The sequence below is a fragment of the Urocitellus parryii genome, chromosome 2, assembly GCF_045843805.1.
Source record: "Urocitellus parryii isolate mUroPar1 chromosome 2, mUroPar1.hap1, whole genome shotgun sequence".
NCBI lineage: Eukaryota > Metazoa > Chordata > Mammalia > Rodentia > Sciuridae > Urocitellus > Urocitellus parryii.
This window is the reverse complement of record NC_135532.1, coordinates 173,276,810-173,298,312: the sequence shown is the minus strand read 5'-3', so window position 1 is coordinate 173,298,312 and position 21,503 is coordinate 173,276,810. Positions and strand designations below refer to the sequence as shown.

Sequence of the window (21,503 nt, the reverse complement as noted above, 5' to 3'; positions counted from 1 at the left end):
GGTCCAAAGAGGTCAGAGGTATGTGGCATAGAATTCCTGGCTAATCAGGAACATTTCCAAGAGTGTGGAAGACCACAATGCTTTAGAGGTAAGGATCTTTTACAGCAGGGTGGAGGAAGATAGGCAGCACCTAATATCAAAGGGGACATGACACCTGCTCTGGTCAAGAACCATGCTTGTGTGGCATCCTGCCGACTCTCTGGTCAGGTCAAACAGATGACTAATTTAATGTGGACAGAAAACTAGCGGAAGATGAGGACAGAAGTAGACCAGGGTCAGGACTGAGGATGTAGTTCAGTGTTAGAGTGCTTGCCTAACATGTAAGAAATCCTAGGTTCAATCCTCAGCACTACATAAAAAAGAAGTAGACCACGGTCTCAGAAAACTAAAGAGTAAAGAGAAAGAAAACCATTCAACTAGATGGATTAAATGTACTCCAAATGAGAGCACTTGAGAAAGAAGTCTGAGAAAACTCATCTTCCAAGTGAATTGAACATAATTATGAAACGTTTTATTGATCTTGTGTACAAAAACAAATATATTTTTTTCCAAGGGAACCAATTTCAAGTGCTTTTGGTGCTTTAGAGAGAATAAGATTATTACTATGGACTGAAAAACAATTAGAATATTAAAAACAAACAACACTATGTGTTATAAATAGAAGAATATGCTGTGTGTCCAGACAACTAGTATTGGTACAATCCAGGAAGAACTAGTTAAAACCTTGGTACCTTAATAAAATCTGCAAATTTTTAAATGAAATAAGTAAGGCTAGTGAAGAATCAGTTTCATAATTTACTGGCCAGTTTGATGTTGGTCTCCATTCTGATTTCCTTACAGTAGATGATACTCAACATATCTGGAAATCCAACATCAGTAAGTTTTCGGTAACTGCTAAGTCAAAAAAGAAATGATTTTTTAAAAATAGAGAACCATTGGGGCTGGGGATGTGGCTCAAGTGGTAGTGTGTTCGCCTAGCATGCGTGAGGCACTGGATTTGATTCTCAGCACCACATAAAAATAAAAAAATAAAGATATTAAAAAATATAAAAATAAATAAAATAGAGAACCACTATTTTTTTTAAAAAAATGTATTTGTTTTTAGTTGTCGATGGACCTTTATTTAATTAATTTATTTATATGTGGTTCTGAGAATTGAACCCAGGGCCTCACACATACTAGGCAAGCGGTCTACCACTGAATTACAATCACAGCCCAGGAACCACTATTATTGTCTTAAAAAGAAACAAATTATTAAAAAGGGTAGAGGAGAAGCAACTGATTACCTTGAATTAGGTATAATTTTAAAACTTGTTGGAAAATACAGTTCTGAGTATTCATCTTTATATATTATGCCAGCTACCAATTTACTGATTTTTTAGCCACAAATCTGTCTTTTTGCTCACAATGCATTAGAACTGGATCCATAACCATTTCTCCTCTTTCAGCTGGTACAGTGTTCTTTTCAGTGGAAGGCACTAAGGGATGCTAAGAAGTATGCCTTGTGCACCTTTGCAGCAGAGTGCCACTAGGTGGTACCTCTCATAAGCAATTTCTCTCAACAACTCCTGGGAGAACTTAACTAAAAGTGAGTGCCAGATGCCTAGTACCTTCCCATGAACTGCTTTCCCAGTATTATTTGTGTTCAGAGATAAGGCACTTTCCTCTACCAATCAGTACACACTCCAGAAAATTGTTTCCCAGAGAAGGATTGTAGCATGGCCTCTTAGTACACAGTGTTACTTGGTACTATATCAAAGCAGCTCTTCAGCTTCTCTACCATTCAGTGAGCCAGAAGGTCAGGATCTCAGGCCTGGGGATGTGGCCCTCTTTCACATTTGTTCCTTCCCTAGGTGCTCTACCCCAGCCTTAGAAAAAGTGATCGCCAACTACATCTGTCCTTTCTGTCATCTCTGGAATTCTCTTTACTCCTTATGAAACAATCTCAGTCCATGGATAACTGGCTCCATTCCTTAGGGCTTGAGGAACTTTATGGCAGAAGAGTGTAGCAGAGAGAAATGGCTCACATGATGATCAGAAAGTGGTGGGGCAGGCAGAGATAGTGACTCTATTCTCAGATACAAAATACATACCTCAAAGGCACACCTGCAATTACCCATCTCCTCCAGCCACACCCTACCTGCCTCAATTACCACTCAGTTAATTCCATCAGGGAATTAATTCACTGATCGGGTAAAGGTTCTCATAACCCAATCATTTCTCCTCTAAGCCTCCTTACATTGTCTCTCACAAGAGCTTTGGGGGATACTTCACATCCAAACCATAACATTGGGACAATAAAAATGTTATAAAACTAGGTGATGGTAATGGTTGCAAAACTCTGTAAATTTACTAAAAAAATCAATGAGCTGTACATTTGAAGTAGGTGAGTTTTGATATGTAAATTATACCTAAATAAAATTGTTTTTAAAAAGATATAGATGATGATGAATACTAAGCTTTTTATGAATAAACTGTGATCTCAAAGTCTATCTCCAACTTCATTGTTAGAAATAAGGGACTTTCAAATTTATTTACTTTAAACATTTTTGTCCCACACGGTCTATTTAATGTATCACAATCTAAGAAAAATATTTAGACTTGGTAGATTATTACAATATTTAGAGGATTTATCATAGGTGAAATTCATAAAATGATGCTTAAGTACTTTAAACATTTTTTCAAGAGTGTTATGGATCCTGATGACCTTCCTAATGATGGTATCCCAAGAGACTCTTCCACAGTATAAATTATTATTTAGCTGATCATATGGAAATGTGTCTGTAAACCTCTGGACATGATTAGAAAGACTGTTAATAAGAAGTAGAAGTAAAATACTTTTTAGGAAGAGTCTTAAACCAATATCAAACCTGATAAAAGACCAGAAACACATGATAAAGAACAGAAAGCAATAAAGAAATCTATAGTAGAGAAAAATGAATAGTAAATTATACTTATATAATTGGGAAACTATGTACAGAAAGAACATGTAACTTAAGTCAAGATTTTTTAAACTGGGTATCAAACCCAGCACCTCACACCAGCTCTCTTCTACTACATCCCTAGTCCTTTAGTTGTCATTTTTAAGAGTGACTTCTGACTTTCCTTTCATTCCCCTTCCATAATGTATCTGAGGGAAGGCACCTCACCCCACACTCCCTGTCCCTCAGACTCCAAGAATGGGGATCACAAGAAAAAGTAGATTTTTAGTTGAAAATTTTTTCTTATTCTTGGTGTAAAACTTGTCATATATATAAAATTTTGAAAGCTCCCAAAATTGGGAAAGGAAGGATATTAGGAAGACCAAATAAAGGAATGCCTTATGATTAAAGCAGATTGAATATGCTCTGATGAAATAGCCAACAGTCAATAAATGCATCAGCAAAAGATTGTGGTTGTAAACACATCAGAAACCAGTTAAAAAGTGACAGGATAATCTCAAGCAATGGAAGACTAATGTTAAAATACATTACAACAATGCAGGGTTAGAGAAAAATGAACCTAATTAGTTTTATTTCTTTAAATATTGATCTAATCTTATATAATAATTAATCATATAAATTAATCTTATATAATTATTCAAATTCTAGTGGATGACAATATGAACAGTCATAAACATTATATTAACATTATTAAAAGGTATGTGTCTGGTCCTGGGGACTGAACGCAGGGCCTTGCTAGGCAATGCTCTACCACTGAGCTACATCCTACTTTGCTGAGGGCCATTGCCAAGATGCTGAGGGCCATTGCCAAGTAGGAATGACGCATCAAAATTTCCTTGCCAGCGTACCCCATGTTGCTTAGAGGAAGGACTTGTGGAAATGGACTTGCCTTGGACATTCGCTGTGACATTGCATGTATGTTTGAGAAAGGTGACCCTGCTCAAGGACCAGGGTGGATCTGGGTTTAGGGAGGATCCTACTGGATTAGGGCGGATCCAGGTTTAGGGTGTATCCTGCAGGTTTTAGGGAGTATCCCGCTCCTTGGGTTTAGGGCTCCTTGGGTTTAGGGCGTTCTGTTTCAGGGCAATCTGGGTTTAGGGCGGTTCCAGGTTTAAGGTTATTCCTGCTGGGAATAGGGTGTATCCTGCTGCCTGAGTTCCCTTGAGTTCTTGTGGGATTCAGAAAGTTTTGGGGATTAAAAGCCTGGTGGAGTACGTGAATTGGGGCCCAGAACTTGGATTTCCCCAGAACGTGTGAAGAGGCCGGTGTAAGTTCGGGAATAAAGAATTGCTGTTTGAATCCACAAAGCTGTGAGTGGCTTGTGCCCAGCCAGACTGCGGCACTACTTCTCTTAGTGTTTTAGTTATTGTCATTTGTGTTTTAAAACCATTTTAAGTAGAATACTGTTACTTTCTCACCTACAGAAAACCTACTTATTTGAATCACAAAGCAATTACTAAAGATGGCTATTTACAGCAGCTATTCCTAATTATATATGAAGTACCCAGAAGAGGTAGCTTTCTGAAAGTTGGCTCTCCAAATCTCAAACTCTAAGTGGACTAAGTTTCATGGCATTCTGTCCTACTTTTGCTGTCTAAATGTGTGGCAGTAGCTTACCTATATATTTGAACAAAAATTCTTTAACCATTTCTTTCTAAGCTATCCATTGCCTCCATAGTCCATGACTATTTAATATAAAATGATCACTGCAGGGAAGAATCAACAAGGACAAACTCAACGAAGACTTTGAGTTTGAGTTTGTTTATAGAGTCATATGAGGAAAAATATCTGAATATCTGAATTGTTCCTGCCTTCTTATTATCACTTAAGTCCAGTTTTTTCTAATAAGATCTTCAGATCATGTAGTCCTCATTACTTTAACAGGTTTCACATGGCCAAGTATGTACAAAAGCTGGCGCAAACACTTACACACATGCATGTATAAGCACATCCACATTTCCAACACAGGCTACCTGAGAACATGGAGGCCATTGACACTGAGAGTCCGTTCTTTGACATGTGATTCAGGTTAGATCCTTCGCTATCATCTGTGTGATAATGATTATAAAAGGGGCCCTTTAGTTTTCTGACAGGAAGTAACCTGATGAGATTGACAATTCTATACCACATGTTCCAGGGATCAAAAGATGAAACAGCTTTTAGGAACTTACATCAAATAGGCAGATGCTCATTATAGCTTGGATAGTTACTGCTACTTCCCAAACTCATCTAGCCTCAAGGACCTTATAAGACAATGTTTTTGTTTTTAAATTTTTTTGTTGTAAATGGACACAATACTTTTATTTTATTCATTTATTTTTATGAGATGTTGAGGATCTAACGAAGTGCCTCACAAGTGCTAGGCAAGTGCTCTACCACTGAGCCAGAACCCCAACTCGACAATGTTCTTAATCAGGGGTGATGTTGGCAATATCTGGAGACATTTCTGACTCTCAAGTGGGAAGAGGAGTACTACTGGCATCTGGTGGGCAGAGGCCAGAAATGATACTAAATATTTTACTATATAAGACAGTTCCTCACAACAAAGAATTGCACTGCATAGAAGATGAGAAACCCTGTCTTAAGGTCTTTTCCTTTAGGATTTTTATTCTGAACTAACTAGGGAATAAGTTGATTAAACATCTCCTGGGAGCCCACAACTGCAGCAATAGTTTTCCAACAGTAATGTACTGTATGTCTTCCCCTAGGCAACTTCCTTGTCGACTCAATTAGCTTCCCCATCCTCCTGCTTTGCTTCAGGAAACATATTTAGCCTCCAACTGGACTATTCCACATCTGATAAAGCAGCAAACTCAGAATTTGCCTTAATATTACCCTCATGAAATTCTGCTGCTGCTCTTGAAAGGGTGGAATCCTCTCACTTTCTTTTAATTTTGGAGATCAAGTCAATCACAACATTATGGCACAACAAAAAAATAAATATATGGCAGGTGTGGTGGTACAAGCCTATATTCCCAGTCACTTGGGAGGTTGAAGAAAGAGGACTGCAAGTTCAAGGTCAGCCTGGGCAACTTATTGAGATCCTGTTTATCCCTAGTTCCTAGTATAGAGGTCCTCAAACCCTTGGATTTTTCTAAGTCACAGAAATGTTTTTATCATTAATAAAGAATCCCTTTCAGTCATACCCGAGTGTGTACTAATGAACTGACTCTTAGTAGGCACCCAGATAGTTTCAGGATGGGGCTGGCCACCAGAAGAACCAACTATATGATTAGTGAGTTGGAACTTTGACTTCCCCTTTACCTCCATGGAGGACAGAGGGGCAGAAGATTAAGTTCAATTACCAATGGCCAATGACTTAATTAATCTTTTCCATATAATGAAACTTGGAACAACAAGGTTTGGGGAAGGTGCCTGGCAGGTAAACATATCCATGTGCTAGGAGGGTCGTGTACCCTGACTCCATAGAGACGGAGGTTCCTATACTAGGGACTCTTCAGGATCTTGCTTTATGACTTTTTCATGGGGCTATTTATTTGTATTCTTTATAATAAACTGAAATCATAGACATAATGCTTTTTTTTTGGTACTAGGGATTAAAACCAGGGCCACTTGACCACTGAACCACATTCATAGCCCCTTTTTTATTTTGAAACAAGGTCTCACTAAGTTTCTAATAGCCTTGCTAAATTGCTGAGGTTGACCTTGAACTTGCAATCCTCCTCCCTCAGCCTCCCTATTTGCTGAGATTACAGGTGTGTGCCACCACATCTGGCAATATAGTGCTTTCCTAAGTTCTGTGAGTCATTCTGGTGACTGTCCTGGAGAGGGGACATAGGAACCCCTGAATTCATAGTCAGCAGGGAAGAATGTGGGTGACCTCACTTGCATCTGGTATCTTAAGTGGGAGCAATCTTGTGAAATTGAGCCCTTAACTCATGGATCTGTGTTAACTCTAGGTAGTCAATGTCAGAACTAAACTGGAGGAAAACCAGTTGGTGCCAGATGCAGAAACATTGCTGGAAAACCACAAACAAAAAATGGAGTTTTAAATGACTACCTATTAGAAATACCTGTAGAAATCAACTACATTAAGAAAAACACAGAAGGCTAGAGACCTGAAAAATGTGTGTTAAGTCTGATTTTCTGAGTAGAAAAAAAAAAAAAAAACCTGACTACTTCATCTGGAGGTCTGTACAGATGAATGGGTTCTCTAACATGCAATAAAAAATCTATTTACCCCATGTTACAATGTCATAATGGAGTATTATAGACACAATTCAGCTCTACCTGGAACTTACTCTTGGTTTCACCCATGGGGAAGAACTTACGTACTGGAACTATTTTTGTTTGTCTCACTGATGAGAACTTGAAGAAACCTATGATATGCAGGAATGGAACATTAATATGATTTAATACAACTGACCTCCTGGTTGGGAGCCCCTCTCCTTCTATATGCTGATACTTCTAATAAGAATCTATGATTCTGTTATAACAAGTTAGCACTTAGGAGGTCAGAAATTAAAGCTCTATTTTGTGAACTTGATTTATTTTCCTTTTTGCTTCCTCCTCAATGATTCTTCTTGTCCTTTTGGTTTAGGGATATAATAAAGCTTCTTTTGAATAATTCAAAACAATTTTAGTTGTGTTATGGGGCATAAGAGGATAGGATTCTAATTTCATGAGGTATATGAACTAGAAGGAAGAATCACAATGCAAAAAAAAAAAAAAAAAGCATCAGGGTGACTTCAACTGTCAGCCCACTCCAACTGGAACACTTCTTTTCATGGTTCTTTTCTTTTCTGCTTAAGGGTATTTAAAGGGTATTTCCAGGGCTGGGGATGTGGCTCAAGCGGTAGCACGCTCGCCTGGCATGTGTGCAGCCCAGGTTTGATCCTCAGCACCACATACAAACAAAGATGTAGTGCCTGCCAAAAACTAATAAATAAATAAATAAATAAATAATAAAGGGTATTTCCAGGTACATTGGCATATGCTGTAATCCCAGTGACTTGTGAGGCTGAGGCAGAAGATCCCAGATTCCAGGCCAGCCTCAGCAACTTAGCAAGTCCCTAAGCAACTTCATGAGATTCTTTCTCAAAATAAAAAATAAAAAGGGCTGGGGATATAGTTCAATATCAAGCACCCTTGGGTTCAATCTCTAGTATACCCCCCAATTTTTTTCTAAAAATAGGTTTGGTTTATTTTGGTGGAGTGAACCCATAAAGGGGTTTTGTTTCTAACATAAGAAGTTGTTCCTTTCAGTATCCCTAATGGGTTACAACATTCCCTAATGGACCATAATGAAGAACTTCTACTTAGGGAGTTTCACAGCATATGATTCCAAATTGAAAGAAACAAATAACAAAAGCTCCCAGTAACAAAGTATCACTTCTTACCTTGGACTTCAAATTCATCAACTTCATCACCAGAACCAGAATCAGAGAACTGTGCTGAATCATGGGAACTAAATTGGGAACTACTGGAGGTGACCCGAAAGCCTATCAAAAAAAAATAATAATAAAAACAATAACAATAAATAGAACAGAAATAGATCTCCTACTCCTCCCAATGTCACAGTAAAAGGTAACTGGTAGGACTTAAATGTATATCAAACCTTTGTTGGAAGTGAAGCTGTTGAAATGGAAACTACCTCTTGTTGATTTATAACCTTAGAAGATTTCATGTAATAGGAGGTATTAGTATTTGGGAAGTCAATCTGGAATCAGTGGTCTTAGTTTTCCTTACATCAGAAATCTATTTTGGAAGGAAGCGATTTCTGATGTAGGAAATGGATGAATTCTGGAATAAGTATTCTTAGTCTGGTAACAAAAATAGAACAAAGGGGATGTGAGGGCAATCTGGCTTCGACATCTATCACCCTCATTGATCACCAGGGTTGATTCAGATGATCTGGCTGGCTAAGAAAGTGTCCCTTTCCTCACTGCTCCATGTGTGTCCCTCCCAAAGCTTCTTGCTCAGTCAAAGAGAACAATCGTCCCTGATAGAGGAGGAGCATCTTTCGTCAAGGGCATACAAGTAGCTGAGCTCCCCTGCTAGAACCTCCAAACAAGCTCTCAAAAACAGAACAAAGTCTGGGGTATAGCTCAGCAGCAGAGAGCTTGCCTAGCATGCATGAGGTGGCATTAGGTTCGATCATCGGCACCACATAAAAATAAATAAAATAAAGGCATTCTGTCCATCTACAACTACAAATTTTTTTTTTAAATATAACAAAGTAATATCTTTCTGGCAGTGACAAAACCTTGGTTTGGGTGTAATTCCCAAAGGAAGACCAGAAACGAAAGCCCTCAAGGCACTGAACTTGTCTTGAAGCCATGAAGAAGCAGGAACAAAAATATGTTTATAGGCCTCACTCACTTCCTTGCTCAGTCTCCTGGTATATAGGGAGCAGATTCTTGGTGCGGATCTGCTGGCGCCGAAGGCGGATCTTCTGTTTCAGTTCCTGGATTTCTTTATCACTGTCTTCTTCTTCTACTTCCTCTTCTTCTAGGCATTGGCTCATCATGTTGCACTTCATTAGCTCGATGGCAGCAATCAAGGACTCTGAAATGCTGAAGTGTGCATTCTCCTATGGGAAGGCAAGCACCAAAGAAGTTGTATGTTAAGGAACTAAAAGTAAGCTGGGCACATGGTACACACCTGTAATCCCAGTGGCTTGGGAGGCTGAGGCAGGAGGATCTAAGTTCAAAGCCAGCTTCAGCATCTTAGAGACGTTCTAAGCAACTTGGCGAGATCCTGTCTCTAAATAAAAATATTAAAAGGGCTGGGGATGTGGCTTAGTGGTTAAGTGCCCCTGGGTTCTATCCTTGGTACCAAAAAATAAAAGAAACTAAAAGTATTCAATGCCTCACTTATTATAATGTTGGAAAGCAGACCTTCTAAGGCATGCACTCCTCTTATCAAAAACACCCAGGGGAAATGCATACTTCTACTATAAGGAAAGTAGATGACAAGAAAATCTGCTCTAAATTCTCTTTGCTATCTTGACCATGCATGCCTGTTCCATTTTATATATAAAAATGAAAAGAAAATCTCAGCTGGTCAGTCCAAGACCCCATGCAGCATTAAGTACCCCATGCGGTCCCATTTCAATTTCAACAAGAAACTATCATGAACCAGGAAAAATTCAGCAAAATTTAGACACAAGAATGTATTGGAGGGAAAGAACTGCTCAGAGAGAAGAAGGTGGTTCACAGAACCACTACAGTGGATAATAAAACACAAAACACTTCAATTTTCCTTAAAGAACATAGGGCTAAACAATATCTCTGATACTGAAGGGGTGAATGTATTTATAAATCAAGGAACAGTTATCCACCTTGACAAACCTTCAGTGCAAGCATCTCTGGTAACAAACATTTTCACCATTACAGGTCATGGTAAGACAAAGCAGCTGACAGAAATATTATATGTTAAACCAGCACAGTACAGACAGTCTGACTAGTTTAAGGAAACTGGTTGAAGCTCTGCCCAGCTGTGAATGGAAAAGCACTTGCCACTGGAGAAGATGGTGATGGTGATAAAGTTCCAGATCATTGGAGAATTTTGATGAGGCTTTTAAGAATGAGGCAAGTTGAATTGAGTCAACTTCTGAAGAAGAAAAAACTTGAAGATGTTACAGGAAGCTATGCTTTTTAAAATTGTTTTGTTTATGGACTTGATAAAATCTAGCACTCTACTATTTCTTTTTCTTTTCTTTAGGTACCAGGGATTGAAGCCAGAGGTGCTTAACCACTGAGCCACATCCCCAGCCCTTTTCATTTTTTATTCTGAGACAGGATCTCACTAAGTTGCTTAGGGCCTTGCTGAGCTGCTGAGTCTGGCTTTGAACTTGTGATCTTCCTGCCTCAGTTTCCCAAGCTTCTGGGATTATAGGCATGCACACCACACCCAGTTTCTCTAATATTTTTAAGCCCAACCTGCTAGGACACTGCAGTTCTTTTTAGTTTTTGCTTATATGTAATTCATTTTTTTTGCAGTTAAATAAGCTGAAGAAGCCTAGGAATAAAGTGTGAAAAGTTCTTTGCCTAGTGAAGGAAAAAAGAGAAGATGCCCAGAAATTTCAATCAGGCTCTTTTCCAAGTTCATGTACTCACAGATGAAGTATTAAGGTCAATGTTTTCAAGATATGAGTGTTTTGTTATCTAAAGAATGCTGCATAGTTGTTATTTATTATGTATCTGAGCCTAAGCATGAAATACAGAAGTCCTGGAAACAGAATTTATCTAAGGTTCCAGGATAGAGGAAACAATAATCATGTACCTAAAATTGAATGTTTCTCTGCCCAGCAAAGCTTCTAGGATAAAACTGCTAATATTTTGGACTCGATGAGAAACACACACTTCCTGAGGAGTTCCTCAGAAACAGAAATTGCTGGACTTTATATTTACTGCAGGCTATACTCATGACACTGCTATAAACCTAAAATCTCTTTCAAACAAATGGCATCACAGATCCTCAGGCCAGATCTTCCAACAAATGAGTTCTTCATCAGACCCTTTGATTCCTCACCTTTTCAAGGTCTGCGCAGCTACCAAAGTCTTGCTCAGAGAGATAGCTGATGAGGGACTGTCCTTCTGATGGTCTTCGGAACATGCCCTCTCCTGAGCACAGGTACTGGCCACCCTCTGTGGGAAAATGGAATGTAGATATAAAAAGTTCTGTCTCAAAAAGCAAATTTGTAACAGCTAAATTTAGACTTCTTCAAGAAGTCTAAAGATTTTTACCACTAAAGATACTCTCATGTCTTCCCAAATAATGAGGAATTAGAGGTAAGGTATCTATCTTCTAATAGAATTACTCAGATTCTTAAGAGTCCCAGAGCACTACTAAGCCTCTTGGTTGGAGAATGGTGAACTACAAGGAGAGAGTCCAGAGACAATACTTACACTATCTAAATTTATAGACAACATACTCTCCTTCCTATTCCACACACACAAAAATCTAAAAACCCATGCTGAGAGTCAGAAAAGGACACAAGTAACTTCCTTCTGTACACGACTTCCATGTGAAATTTGTCTTCTGGTAACTAAACCCAGATACTCAAAGGCCTCTTTTCAACATCCCTCTCATTCTCTCAGACAGCCATTCCATCTGGATCAACAGAGACGTGCCGTGATAATACCTACAACATAAGAGACAGTGGGACCCCAGAGTCAGAGGGGTCCAAGAGAAAGGGCAGGTGACTATGATTTCTAGCACAGGGGTTGAAGAAGGGGTGGTCAGACTGCACAGTGTGTACCCTCCACAGAGTTGAGATGAGCACAAAAGCTGAGGCTTTATCAGGCAGGAGGAGAAAGCAAAGAAAAGACACCATTTCATCCCTAGCCTTCCTAGTACTCACTTACCATACTCCAGGTACAGAGAGCTGGGTATGCTGACTTCACTGCTCTGAACAGAGTAGGGAAAGGGGCCTCTTAACTTCGACTTATCCTTGCAGGATTCTAGTGTCAGTCACCACACCAGGAAGTAAAAACACACACAGAAGTAAGCAATGGATACATTCCCAATCTGGAGTTTCAACATTTAACTGCTACCATTCCCAAAGCCCACCTAAGAAGGAAAAGGGTAGCATATTAATAGTTAACAGCCCAAGAAAACAGAACACGTAGAGGAAAGGAATGGGAAATCAGTTGGAAGAGAGAAAACACGATCTAGAATGGGACAACACAAAGGTGAAAAGTATCAAATCAAAATGAATCAATTTAGTTATTTGCCATCCAACCAAATGTTACAGGAATATCAGCCAGTTTCTAACCACTTGACAAACTAATTTAGCAAATAGTCTATAGGTTGTTAGGGTTGTAGCTCAGTGGTAGAGTATTTTCTTGGCATGCATAAGTGAGGCCCTGGGTTTTGATTTTGTTTTATCCCCAGCACCAAAAAATAAAATAAAATGTGAGAGAGAGAGAGAGAGAGAGAGAGAGAGAGAGAGAGAGAGAGAGAAAGTCTTCAGATGATAAAACAAACACAAGCACATTAAAATTTTCTGATACATTGACACTAGATTTTTAAAAAATATCAGAAGGTAAATTTACATTCACTAAGGAATTAAAAAAAAAACAGCTATGTCCTTAACAGCAGCATCAAGGCAGTGCTGAAGAAGCTAAAGACAATGGCCTTGAAATCAAAGGGCTCAGTGACTGGAAAAGGAAGACAGAGGTTTCATGATAAGGTTGGCAAAGCAGGAGGTGCCTTGGAATAAGACTAGTAAGAGCTGGAAGTGGAAAAACAGCAGCAGGCAGGGATTACAGGAAATGGGAAATTGATATTCTCCAAAAAGAAACAAAAAATTTCTAGTGCCAGAGGGAAAAGCAGGTAGAAGAGCAGGTGGATGCCTAAGAAATGAGCAGGGTGCTCTGGGAAGATGAATGATTGAAACCATCTAACCTATTTCCATGGAAAATGGTACCAACTTGTCTGCTGCTCCTATTGCAAAAAAAAAAAAAAAAGCTACTACATGGTAAGAGAAATCAGCTTTCTCCTTGGGCCTCAGAGACTTCTGGTAGCCCTAGTAGTGGGCTCTGCTCTTTACCACCAACTGAGGACAACCTGGCAGTCACCATGAAACCAGTAAGAAACCATGTCTTGGAAGGAAATTTTTAGATTCCAAACACAACAGAAACCTTACTTCTTTACAAGATATGGCTATTCAGCCTTTGCACATTGAGTAAACTACCTCCTAATGCTGCCCACCCAACTAATTCTTAGCATTTCCTTACACTCACTCAAAATCTGTCTTCTTATAATTTCTCATCCTCTTAAGAACAAATTTGCTCTTCTAAATGATGATTCTGCATACTTTATTTCCTCTTAAACTTTCTCTTTTCAGAGTACCTAGATACCTAGCAGCTTCACTCATTACCAGGAGGCCATAGTTTTCAGTCCTTTCTCACCACTGTCTTGCAGACACATTCCTACAGCATTAATATTTTCATGAATCACAGTACCCAGAATGCAACACAAATGTTTGAGTTTTACATGCCCAAAGGCCAATGATCTGGAATACAGGAGACACCACCATGAAAACCAAAGAAACAGATTCAAGTCACTAGAAAAATGTGCAATGGTTGGAATGGGGTATAGGGACTCACAGGGTTATGAAAACATATGTAAGAAAAAGGAAATGGGACTCTTGACAGGCAAAAAACATGCAAGTATATCCAAAACCACAGAAAGGGGATAAAACACATTCTGGTGTTAAGTCAAGGAAAATAAAATAAGACACAGTAAGTATTCAGTTAAAAGAAACATTCTGTCACTGATTCATCAAGAGGCCTTAGATAAATAGGTCTTTGTTTTACCTTTGGGCAAAAAATAATCACTAAGTCTTGATTCTGCCTCCCAGAAGCTGATGGGAAACTGAAGGAGGCATATGGAAGTTGTGAGAAGAACATATATCACATTAAGTATCACTGTCATTTTACAGACAGGTCTTAACATCATAACAGGACCAGACTAGCCAGACTTGATTTGACACCAGACTGTAAAAAGACATTTTCAACTAAGCAAGGTGGTCACAAAGGAGCAGAAAGGAGAGAAGGTAGAGGACTGGCTCCCAAACCTGCAATGGGATCTTCAACTATAATGGTGATATTCCTGGGGCCTCCTGTAGGTAAACAGACAAGTATAGAGAAGAATCCAGACAGAGCAAACAAGATTAGAGAGAGAGAGGAAAAAACAAAAACAAACAAAAAAACTATGTCTTTTACCTGGCAGAGGTGGGGACATAACTCCAAAAGGGAACCCCAGTGCTAAAAGAAGGATGACTTGTATAAGAAGCTACACATGACCCATACTCCCTCAGATCCTTCTGCATAGGTTTTCAGTCTCCCTTTTCCCATGCAGGTTACCATGGTTTCTGGAATCCATGTGGATTCAAGAATGGGGGCAGGGAAGTTTTACATGCTCAAAGGCCAATGACCTGGAATACAGTAGACACCAGGCCTAAAGTATAAGATGTGACATGAGGATCTAACCCAAGCGCACTCTTCACATCTAAGAAAGCTCATGGGAAGACAGGCTTTGATTTGGAGATTTTTTTCTTTAAAAGTTCCAATAAGTCAAATTCTTGAGGAAAAACAGATAAAATTTGCCATTTGGAAAGTTTCAGATGAGGCCCTTAGGTTCTTTTCTTTCTAAAAATTACAGAGAAGCAATGGCAGCTCCAGTTGCTAAGGGAATCCTTTTTATCCTTAATTTTTAAAATTTTTTTTTATATTTTATTTCTGGAGTTTTCTGACCCGGAATGGCCTTGCTGTTATGGAGATTCTGCTGTAAGTGAAATCCAAACAAAGTCTGCCAGATACCAACAACCCAGGAAGGATGATGGCAGGGAGATGGCAAAAGCAATGAAACCCACCTTCCCCAGGTCTAGGCTGCTCTCTGCTCACCTAGTGTTAAGGGGATAGCATTCCCTGGGGCCAGGATCTCTTTACCTGTCCCTCAGCCCCACCAGCTTGGACACCAGATCCTATACTTATATTCCTAGTTTTAATTAGGAAACCCTAATATCACTCTGCTTCTCTCATACTGGTATTATATCCTGACCAAAGTTCCAAGGAATCACAGGAAGGGGAGGAATTTAATGGGATTATTTTTAAAGCTCTTTAATATATTCCCTTAGTTCAAGAGATCATTTAAAACTTTAAATGTGATGAGTCACACTATCCTCTGATGCCAAGGAACTAATATATCCAGGAAAGTATTTAGTATTTAGCAATATATAAAGGAATAAACAAATATATTTAAGACATTTCTTGATTATCAGTATTACATTCCAAAGTTCTCTCTTTCACTATAAAGCAGAATCTCATGTCATCAGAAACATAACCTCTTTCTGGTGCTTGGAAAGCCATAAGAACAAATGTTCCCTTCCACCCTAAAGTCAAGGGGTCATCTTGCTAACTAGTGGTTGGTGCGCACCATTACCTGGGGCTCCTCTGGAGGCAATGTTGGTATCTGAATGGGAACGAATATGGCTCTTCTTTGTCCCACTGGATACAGTGACAGTCTGCCCCTCTGAGAAGCTAGATCTTCGAAGGACACTGGACAGCTGACTCTGCCCCCCAACCTCTTGGTCCCCTAAAGAAGAAGAAGCAGAATCTGGCTTCTGGGAGCTACCAGAGGAGAACAAATTGGAACTGCTACTCTCAGCATTGCTGCTGTGACTCTGACAGCTGGCAGTCCGGCCATGGGGGTCCAGGTTGCCAATGGCCAGGTACTCAGGTCCCTCACTGGCATCGCTTGGCGAATCATTCTGGCTGCTAACCCAGGATGCCTCTATAGGGCTGGTCAGAGTGCTGGAGCTCATCTCATTTGGGGTCAATGCAGAATCCCTGGCTAGTGCAGAGTCTGAAAGCTCGGGAGCTTGGATGGTTTGATCCTCTGCTAGTGAGAGGTGACCTCTGCTTTCTTGAGGTTTCTGGGGAACGCTGGAGAGGGAAAAGGAAGTAGATCTTCTTTCTAAAATATAAAAAATAAAGAATAAGGGAAAGGAAGGTAAGCTAACAATAAAAATAAAAATTAAGAAGAATATCTATTACCTATAAGCCATAACACATAAAAACTTGTATTAAATTTTCTACTAAATCTAAAAAAGAAAAAAATAAATATTAAAAAAAGAGTAATCTAGAGGTCTACAGTATGCATGAAAGGCTTCTCCACAACTTAAGACCAATTCTCTATCATTACTGGGTGCTGAGGACAGATGTTACTTCAGAAAAGGTAAGTCAATTAAAGTGAAAAATTATTTAGAAGCAGCTAGGTCAAGATCCTGGGCTCTTGAGATAGAGGCTTTATGTCCTGTGGTTATGTACTCCTCATCTGCAAAATGAACAATAATAATAACACCACCTCCGTCACAGGACTGTTTTAAGAATCAAATGAGACACTACATATAAACAGATTATAATAGAGACCAGCATGTTGTAGGCACTCAAAAAATGTTAGCAATTATTAAATGCCTTCTTTCACTGTAGATTAGAAACTCAAAATAATCCAAAAACACTATAATACACCCATAAAAATGTGAGGGAAAAACGAATCTAAAAATATCTCTTTCCTCTATTACTTTTTTTTTTTTATGTGGTGCTGAGGATTGAACCCACAGCCTTGTGCATGCTAGGCTAGCACTCTACCAACTGAGCTATATCCCCAGCCCCCCTCTATTACTTTAATTATGTTATATTTGCTGCTATATAACTTTTTAAATATATATGAAGTTTGACAACCTATACCAACTCAAGTCTCAATTCCCAGTCTGTGAGCACTTACAAAGTCCTCTACTTTCCAGGCCTGGAGATACATGGAACCACCACCCTTCCTGCATCCATACCTGAACTGTGGTTGGGCACAGATTGGTGGAGACCAGAGGAGGACCCAAAGTAGGAATGCTGAGCATAGCTGGTTGGAGGGGTACATGTGGAACCAGGCAGAGCTGTCAGGCTCTGGCTCTTTGTCACCAGCAGTGGGCTCTCGTGCTTTCTGGCAAACTAAAACAAAACAAAACATTTGTCAGAGTCAAGGATAGAGGCCCTCACAGGAGAGGCAGTCAATACTTCAGAAATGCTGATAAAGGCTGGCCTTTGGCAGCAAGCCTGGACTAGAGCCAGATCCTATAAATATAGCACAGCTACCTTCTAATACAGCATAAACTGAAACTGTGAAGTCCTGCTGTACACCACAGCTTCTGCACTGGAATCCTTCTAGGTGGTCTAAGTAGATGGGGTAAGCTTATTATAGGTAATAAAATTTTCTTTATACCCAAGGAAAAAAATAGTCCCATGTACCATTAACCCATACTAGGTATGACACTTTAAACCAACTCCGAATTCAGAACTAACCTTCTTCTCCCCAGCTCTTCATCAAACCTGCATTAAGGAGGTATTTACTCAGACCAAGGGCCATAGGACTTAAAAAACACCTACACCTCCCTACCCCACTCCTACTTCCCCGACAGCAAATAAGACCTAAGCTTAGATTTTTCACTTCAATAAGTTTTTCATTTGTTTGTTTTTGGTATAGGGTACTTAACTACTGAGACATATCCTCAGCCCTTTTTATTTTTTGTTTTAAGACAGGGTCTTGCTAAGTTACTGAGGCTGGCCTCAAACTTGGGATCCTCTTTTCTCAGCCTCTCATGTTTCTGGCTTCAATAAGTATTTAATGGGGGCTTCAATAAGTATCTAAATCAGTGGTAGAACCCTTGCCTACCATGTAAGGCCCTAGGTTTGATCCCTAGCACAATGTAAACAAAGAAACTTAATGGTACCTCTTTGTTTTTTAAATATTTTTAGAACTGGAATTCTTAGGAACTAAGAGGTAAAGCTTAGTGGTAAAGCACTTGCTTAGCATGTAAGAGGTCCTGGGTTTGATCCCCGGCATCACACACAAAAAAATAAAGATAAAAATAAAAGTCTTTCCATTCACAACTGCCTCTGTGAAGAAGTCATTTGCTACTGTGAATTAAATCCTGATGAGGTCTGGGCCCAGCACAGACATGGATAATTCCTTGCCCTCTTTACCATAGATGCATCAATCTGAGCCAGGAGGCGGGGGTTGTTCTGTTCCACAGCTTCCAGGCATTGAAGCATGGCTGTGACGTGGGCATCACTTAGGAGGAAAGCAGTATCTGGGAAGAGAAAAGTTATCACAGAGATGAAATCCAGCAGGGAGAGCTTTGGCCTCCTTGAATGGCCCTGGGAGAGAGAAGCTCAGGGAAAGAAAGAGAAAGAAAGTAAAAAGAATTGAGGAGAAACATTCCACTGAAGGGAGAAAGGGAATTAGGGACAAGTAAAGTATAGGAGAAGCTAAGCCATGTCCAGTAAGCAAAGAGCTCAAGATAAGAGGTTTCAAAAAAAAAAAAAAAAAAAAAAAAAGACAGACTAAATTCTGGCTCTGGGTGACTTTGGCCAAATCACCTAACCTCCTTGAACTCTGTTTCTCTGATGGGAAAATAGGAGTACTAATGCCTGACTCTTAGGGATTATTGTTTTTTTTTTTTTAAAAGAAAAATTTTATTTTTTTAAATTTTTTTTATTGGTTGTTCACAACATTACAAAGCTCTTGACATATCATATTTCATACATTAGATTCAAGTGGATTATGAACTCCCAATTTTTACCCCAAATGCAGATTGCAGAATCACGTCGGTTACACATCCACAATTGTACATAATGCCCTATTAGTAACTGTTGTATTCTGCTTCCTTTCCTATCCTCTACTATCCCCCCTCCCCTCCCCTCCCATCTTCTCTCTCTACCCCATCTACTGTAATTCATTTCTCTCCTTGTTTATTTTCCCGGATTATTGTGATGAGGACAGTATCACAGTGCCTGGCCCAACAGAAAGTCTCAATAAATGGTTGTTATGTACATTTTGGTTACACCGTTACTGGTTTATGTGTATGGGTATAGTGGAATACTTAGCATAAGGTTTTATTGTTTTTCAAGGGAGGTGAAAGGGAAGACAGGATATGTTTCTAAGTAAGAATCTCTTGGCATCAAGTGAAAAATATGAGGCTCTGGAATTAGAGAGACCTTATAGAGGAATAGAAGAAGAGAATAAGGAAGTATATACAGCAACCCTAAGTGATCTCTACCCACCTGTGTAGAATTTTCTGATATACTGTCTATCCCCAAGCAGAGGTCGGAGCTGGGCTGAGAGGCAGTGGCACTGTAAGCTGTGCTGTAGCCACAATTCTGCAACAGCATGCTCACTCACACCATCGGCATTATTCTGGCCATTCTCATGTAAGTTGATGAACTGTGAGACAAAGAGGCAAGAGTCAAAGTATACATCCTGTTTGATACAGCAGGATTGAGGCCTAATGACCCAAGAACTCACTGAGATAGGTAAAGGGAGGCAATCAGAAGTATTTTTCTCTAGCTAGCATCTAGAGGATACCAGAGTTAGAGAATGATGTAGGGATTAATAGTTTCCTTGATAAATTGTATCACTAGTGAGGAACTAAGCAGTTAAGACCTGATATGCAATTCTAGGAGAGGCAACTCCAGGAGAGACAAAGCTGCTACACTGGCTCTTTTTTTCCTAAAGTACTGGGAATTGAGCACAGGGCCTTGCTAGGCAAGCACTCTTCCTCTGAGCTGCACCCACTCCCACCTCCGAGCCTTTTAAAAAATTTTATCTGGAGATAGGGTCTCAATAAGTTGCCCAGGCTGGCTACCAACTTACGATCCTCATACCTTAGCCTCCACTCCTGACTAATTGGGACTATAAGTGTCCACCACTATGCCAATCTATATCTGGCTCTGTTCTGGGATACTCAGAGGAAGGAAAAACTTGACCTCTTGGCTTTTCTCAGAGTCCTCTATTTTAGGTGGCCTTCAAAAAAGAATGTGACAAAAATCTTGCGGGGTGGGAGGCATCTTGGAAAAATGCCACTGAAGAGAAGCCATCTGAGCACTTCTTTTTGTCTTTAGATGCAAAGTTCTGTTTGGAACCTTGATCTTGAATGTTTTTAAGAATAAAATCTTGTAGCCCAGGATTAGTCTGACAAAATATATGAATGGCAATTTCAGGCATCTTTTAAGAGAAAATAACAATAGCAACATAATTTAGAAAAGAAGTTAGAGGAAGGCTTAGTGGGAAAAATAGAAGTGACGAGAACAAAGGAAATAACAGGCTTTTCTATAGAATTGAGGCACTGTGATTTGGTTTCCTGATTATCTAGAAAGAAGCTACTTTTCCTAACATTATCTTAGCAATGAATCTAGCATTGGGGGTATGCACAGAACAAGATTGGCAGTATATTGACAAATGCTGAAGTGGGGTGATGGATAGTTTGAAGTTTGTTGTTTTTCCAATTTTATATATATTTGAAATTTTCCATAATATAGAGTGAAATGAATATATACATAAACTTGGCAGTGATTGTTTTGGAACCAGGTGTGTAACTTCAGCCACATCACCTAACTTTTGAGTTCAGTTTCCCTGATTAGAAATCAGGGGTACCATATTAAGCTGAGAACAGGAGAGAGAAGTACTATAACAGTAGCCAAAGCTGTTAGGGACATCATACTTGGTTCTATTTGATACTGGTCTACAGAAATCTCACATTCCTTTCTAACTGGTACTTTTTCTTCTTAAATAATTAGCATAAAAGTCCCACTTCCCCTGTTACTTTAGAAAAACTCTTGCCATTTTCCCTAGATTTTGAAGAGCTTATTTATGGTCCCACATTCACAGATCTTTACACCTTCCCCAGAGGAGAGAAAGTGACCTGGATCAATAGGTCTGTAAGGTTTATTTTTTAATTTTTGGTACTGGGGTTTGAACCCAAGAGCACTTAACTGTTGAGCCACACCCCTAACCCTTTTTATTTTGAGACAGAGTCTCACTAAATTGTTAGGGCCTTCCTAAATTGCTGAGGATGGCCTCAAACTTGCAATCCTCCTGCTTCAACATCCCAAGTTGCTGGGATTACAGGTATATGCCACCATGCCCTGCAGGTTTATTTATTTATTTATTTATTTTTAAAGTAAATGATACTTCCCTCCATGCCAGTTCTACAGGAATAACTTCCTTTCCTCAGTTATCAGGAAACTGGATACATTC

At 39.4% G+C, this 21,503-nt stretch overlaps 1 protein-coding gene and 1 pseudogene across 1 annotated transcript in view; one reads left to right on the top strand and one right to left on the bottom strand.

The window, feature by feature from the left end:
* Positions 1-21,503, bottom strand: part of Rubcn (rubicon autophagy regulator) — a 57,085-nt gene that overhangs the window by 13,434 nt on the left and 22,148 nt on the right. The window contains exons 4-13 of the mRNA XM_026393697.2: positions 19,532-19,691; positions 18,452-18,558; positions 17,263-17,419; positions 15,858-16,391; positions 14,491-14,535; positions 12,275-12,370; positions 11,439-11,554; positions 9,285-9,495; positions 8,303-8,404; positions 4,916-4,990 (exon numbers count right to left, since the gene is read on the bottom strand). Coding sequence (XP_026249482.2) covers positions 4,916-4,990; positions 8,303-8,404; positions 9,285-9,495; positions 11,439-11,554; positions 12,275-12,370; positions 14,491-14,535; positions 15,858-16,391; positions 17,263-17,419; positions 18,452-18,558; positions 19,532-19,691 — 1,603 coding nt within the window. The remainder of the gene's footprint in view (positions 1-4,915; positions 4,991-8,302; positions 8,405-9,284; positions 9,496-11,438; positions 11,555-12,274; positions 12,371-14,490; positions 14,536-15,857; positions 16,392-17,262; positions 17,420-18,451; positions 18,559-19,531; positions 19,692-21,503) is intronic.
* Positions 9,556-10,504, top strand: LOC113187178 (transcription factor BTF3 pseudogene; annotated as a pseudogene).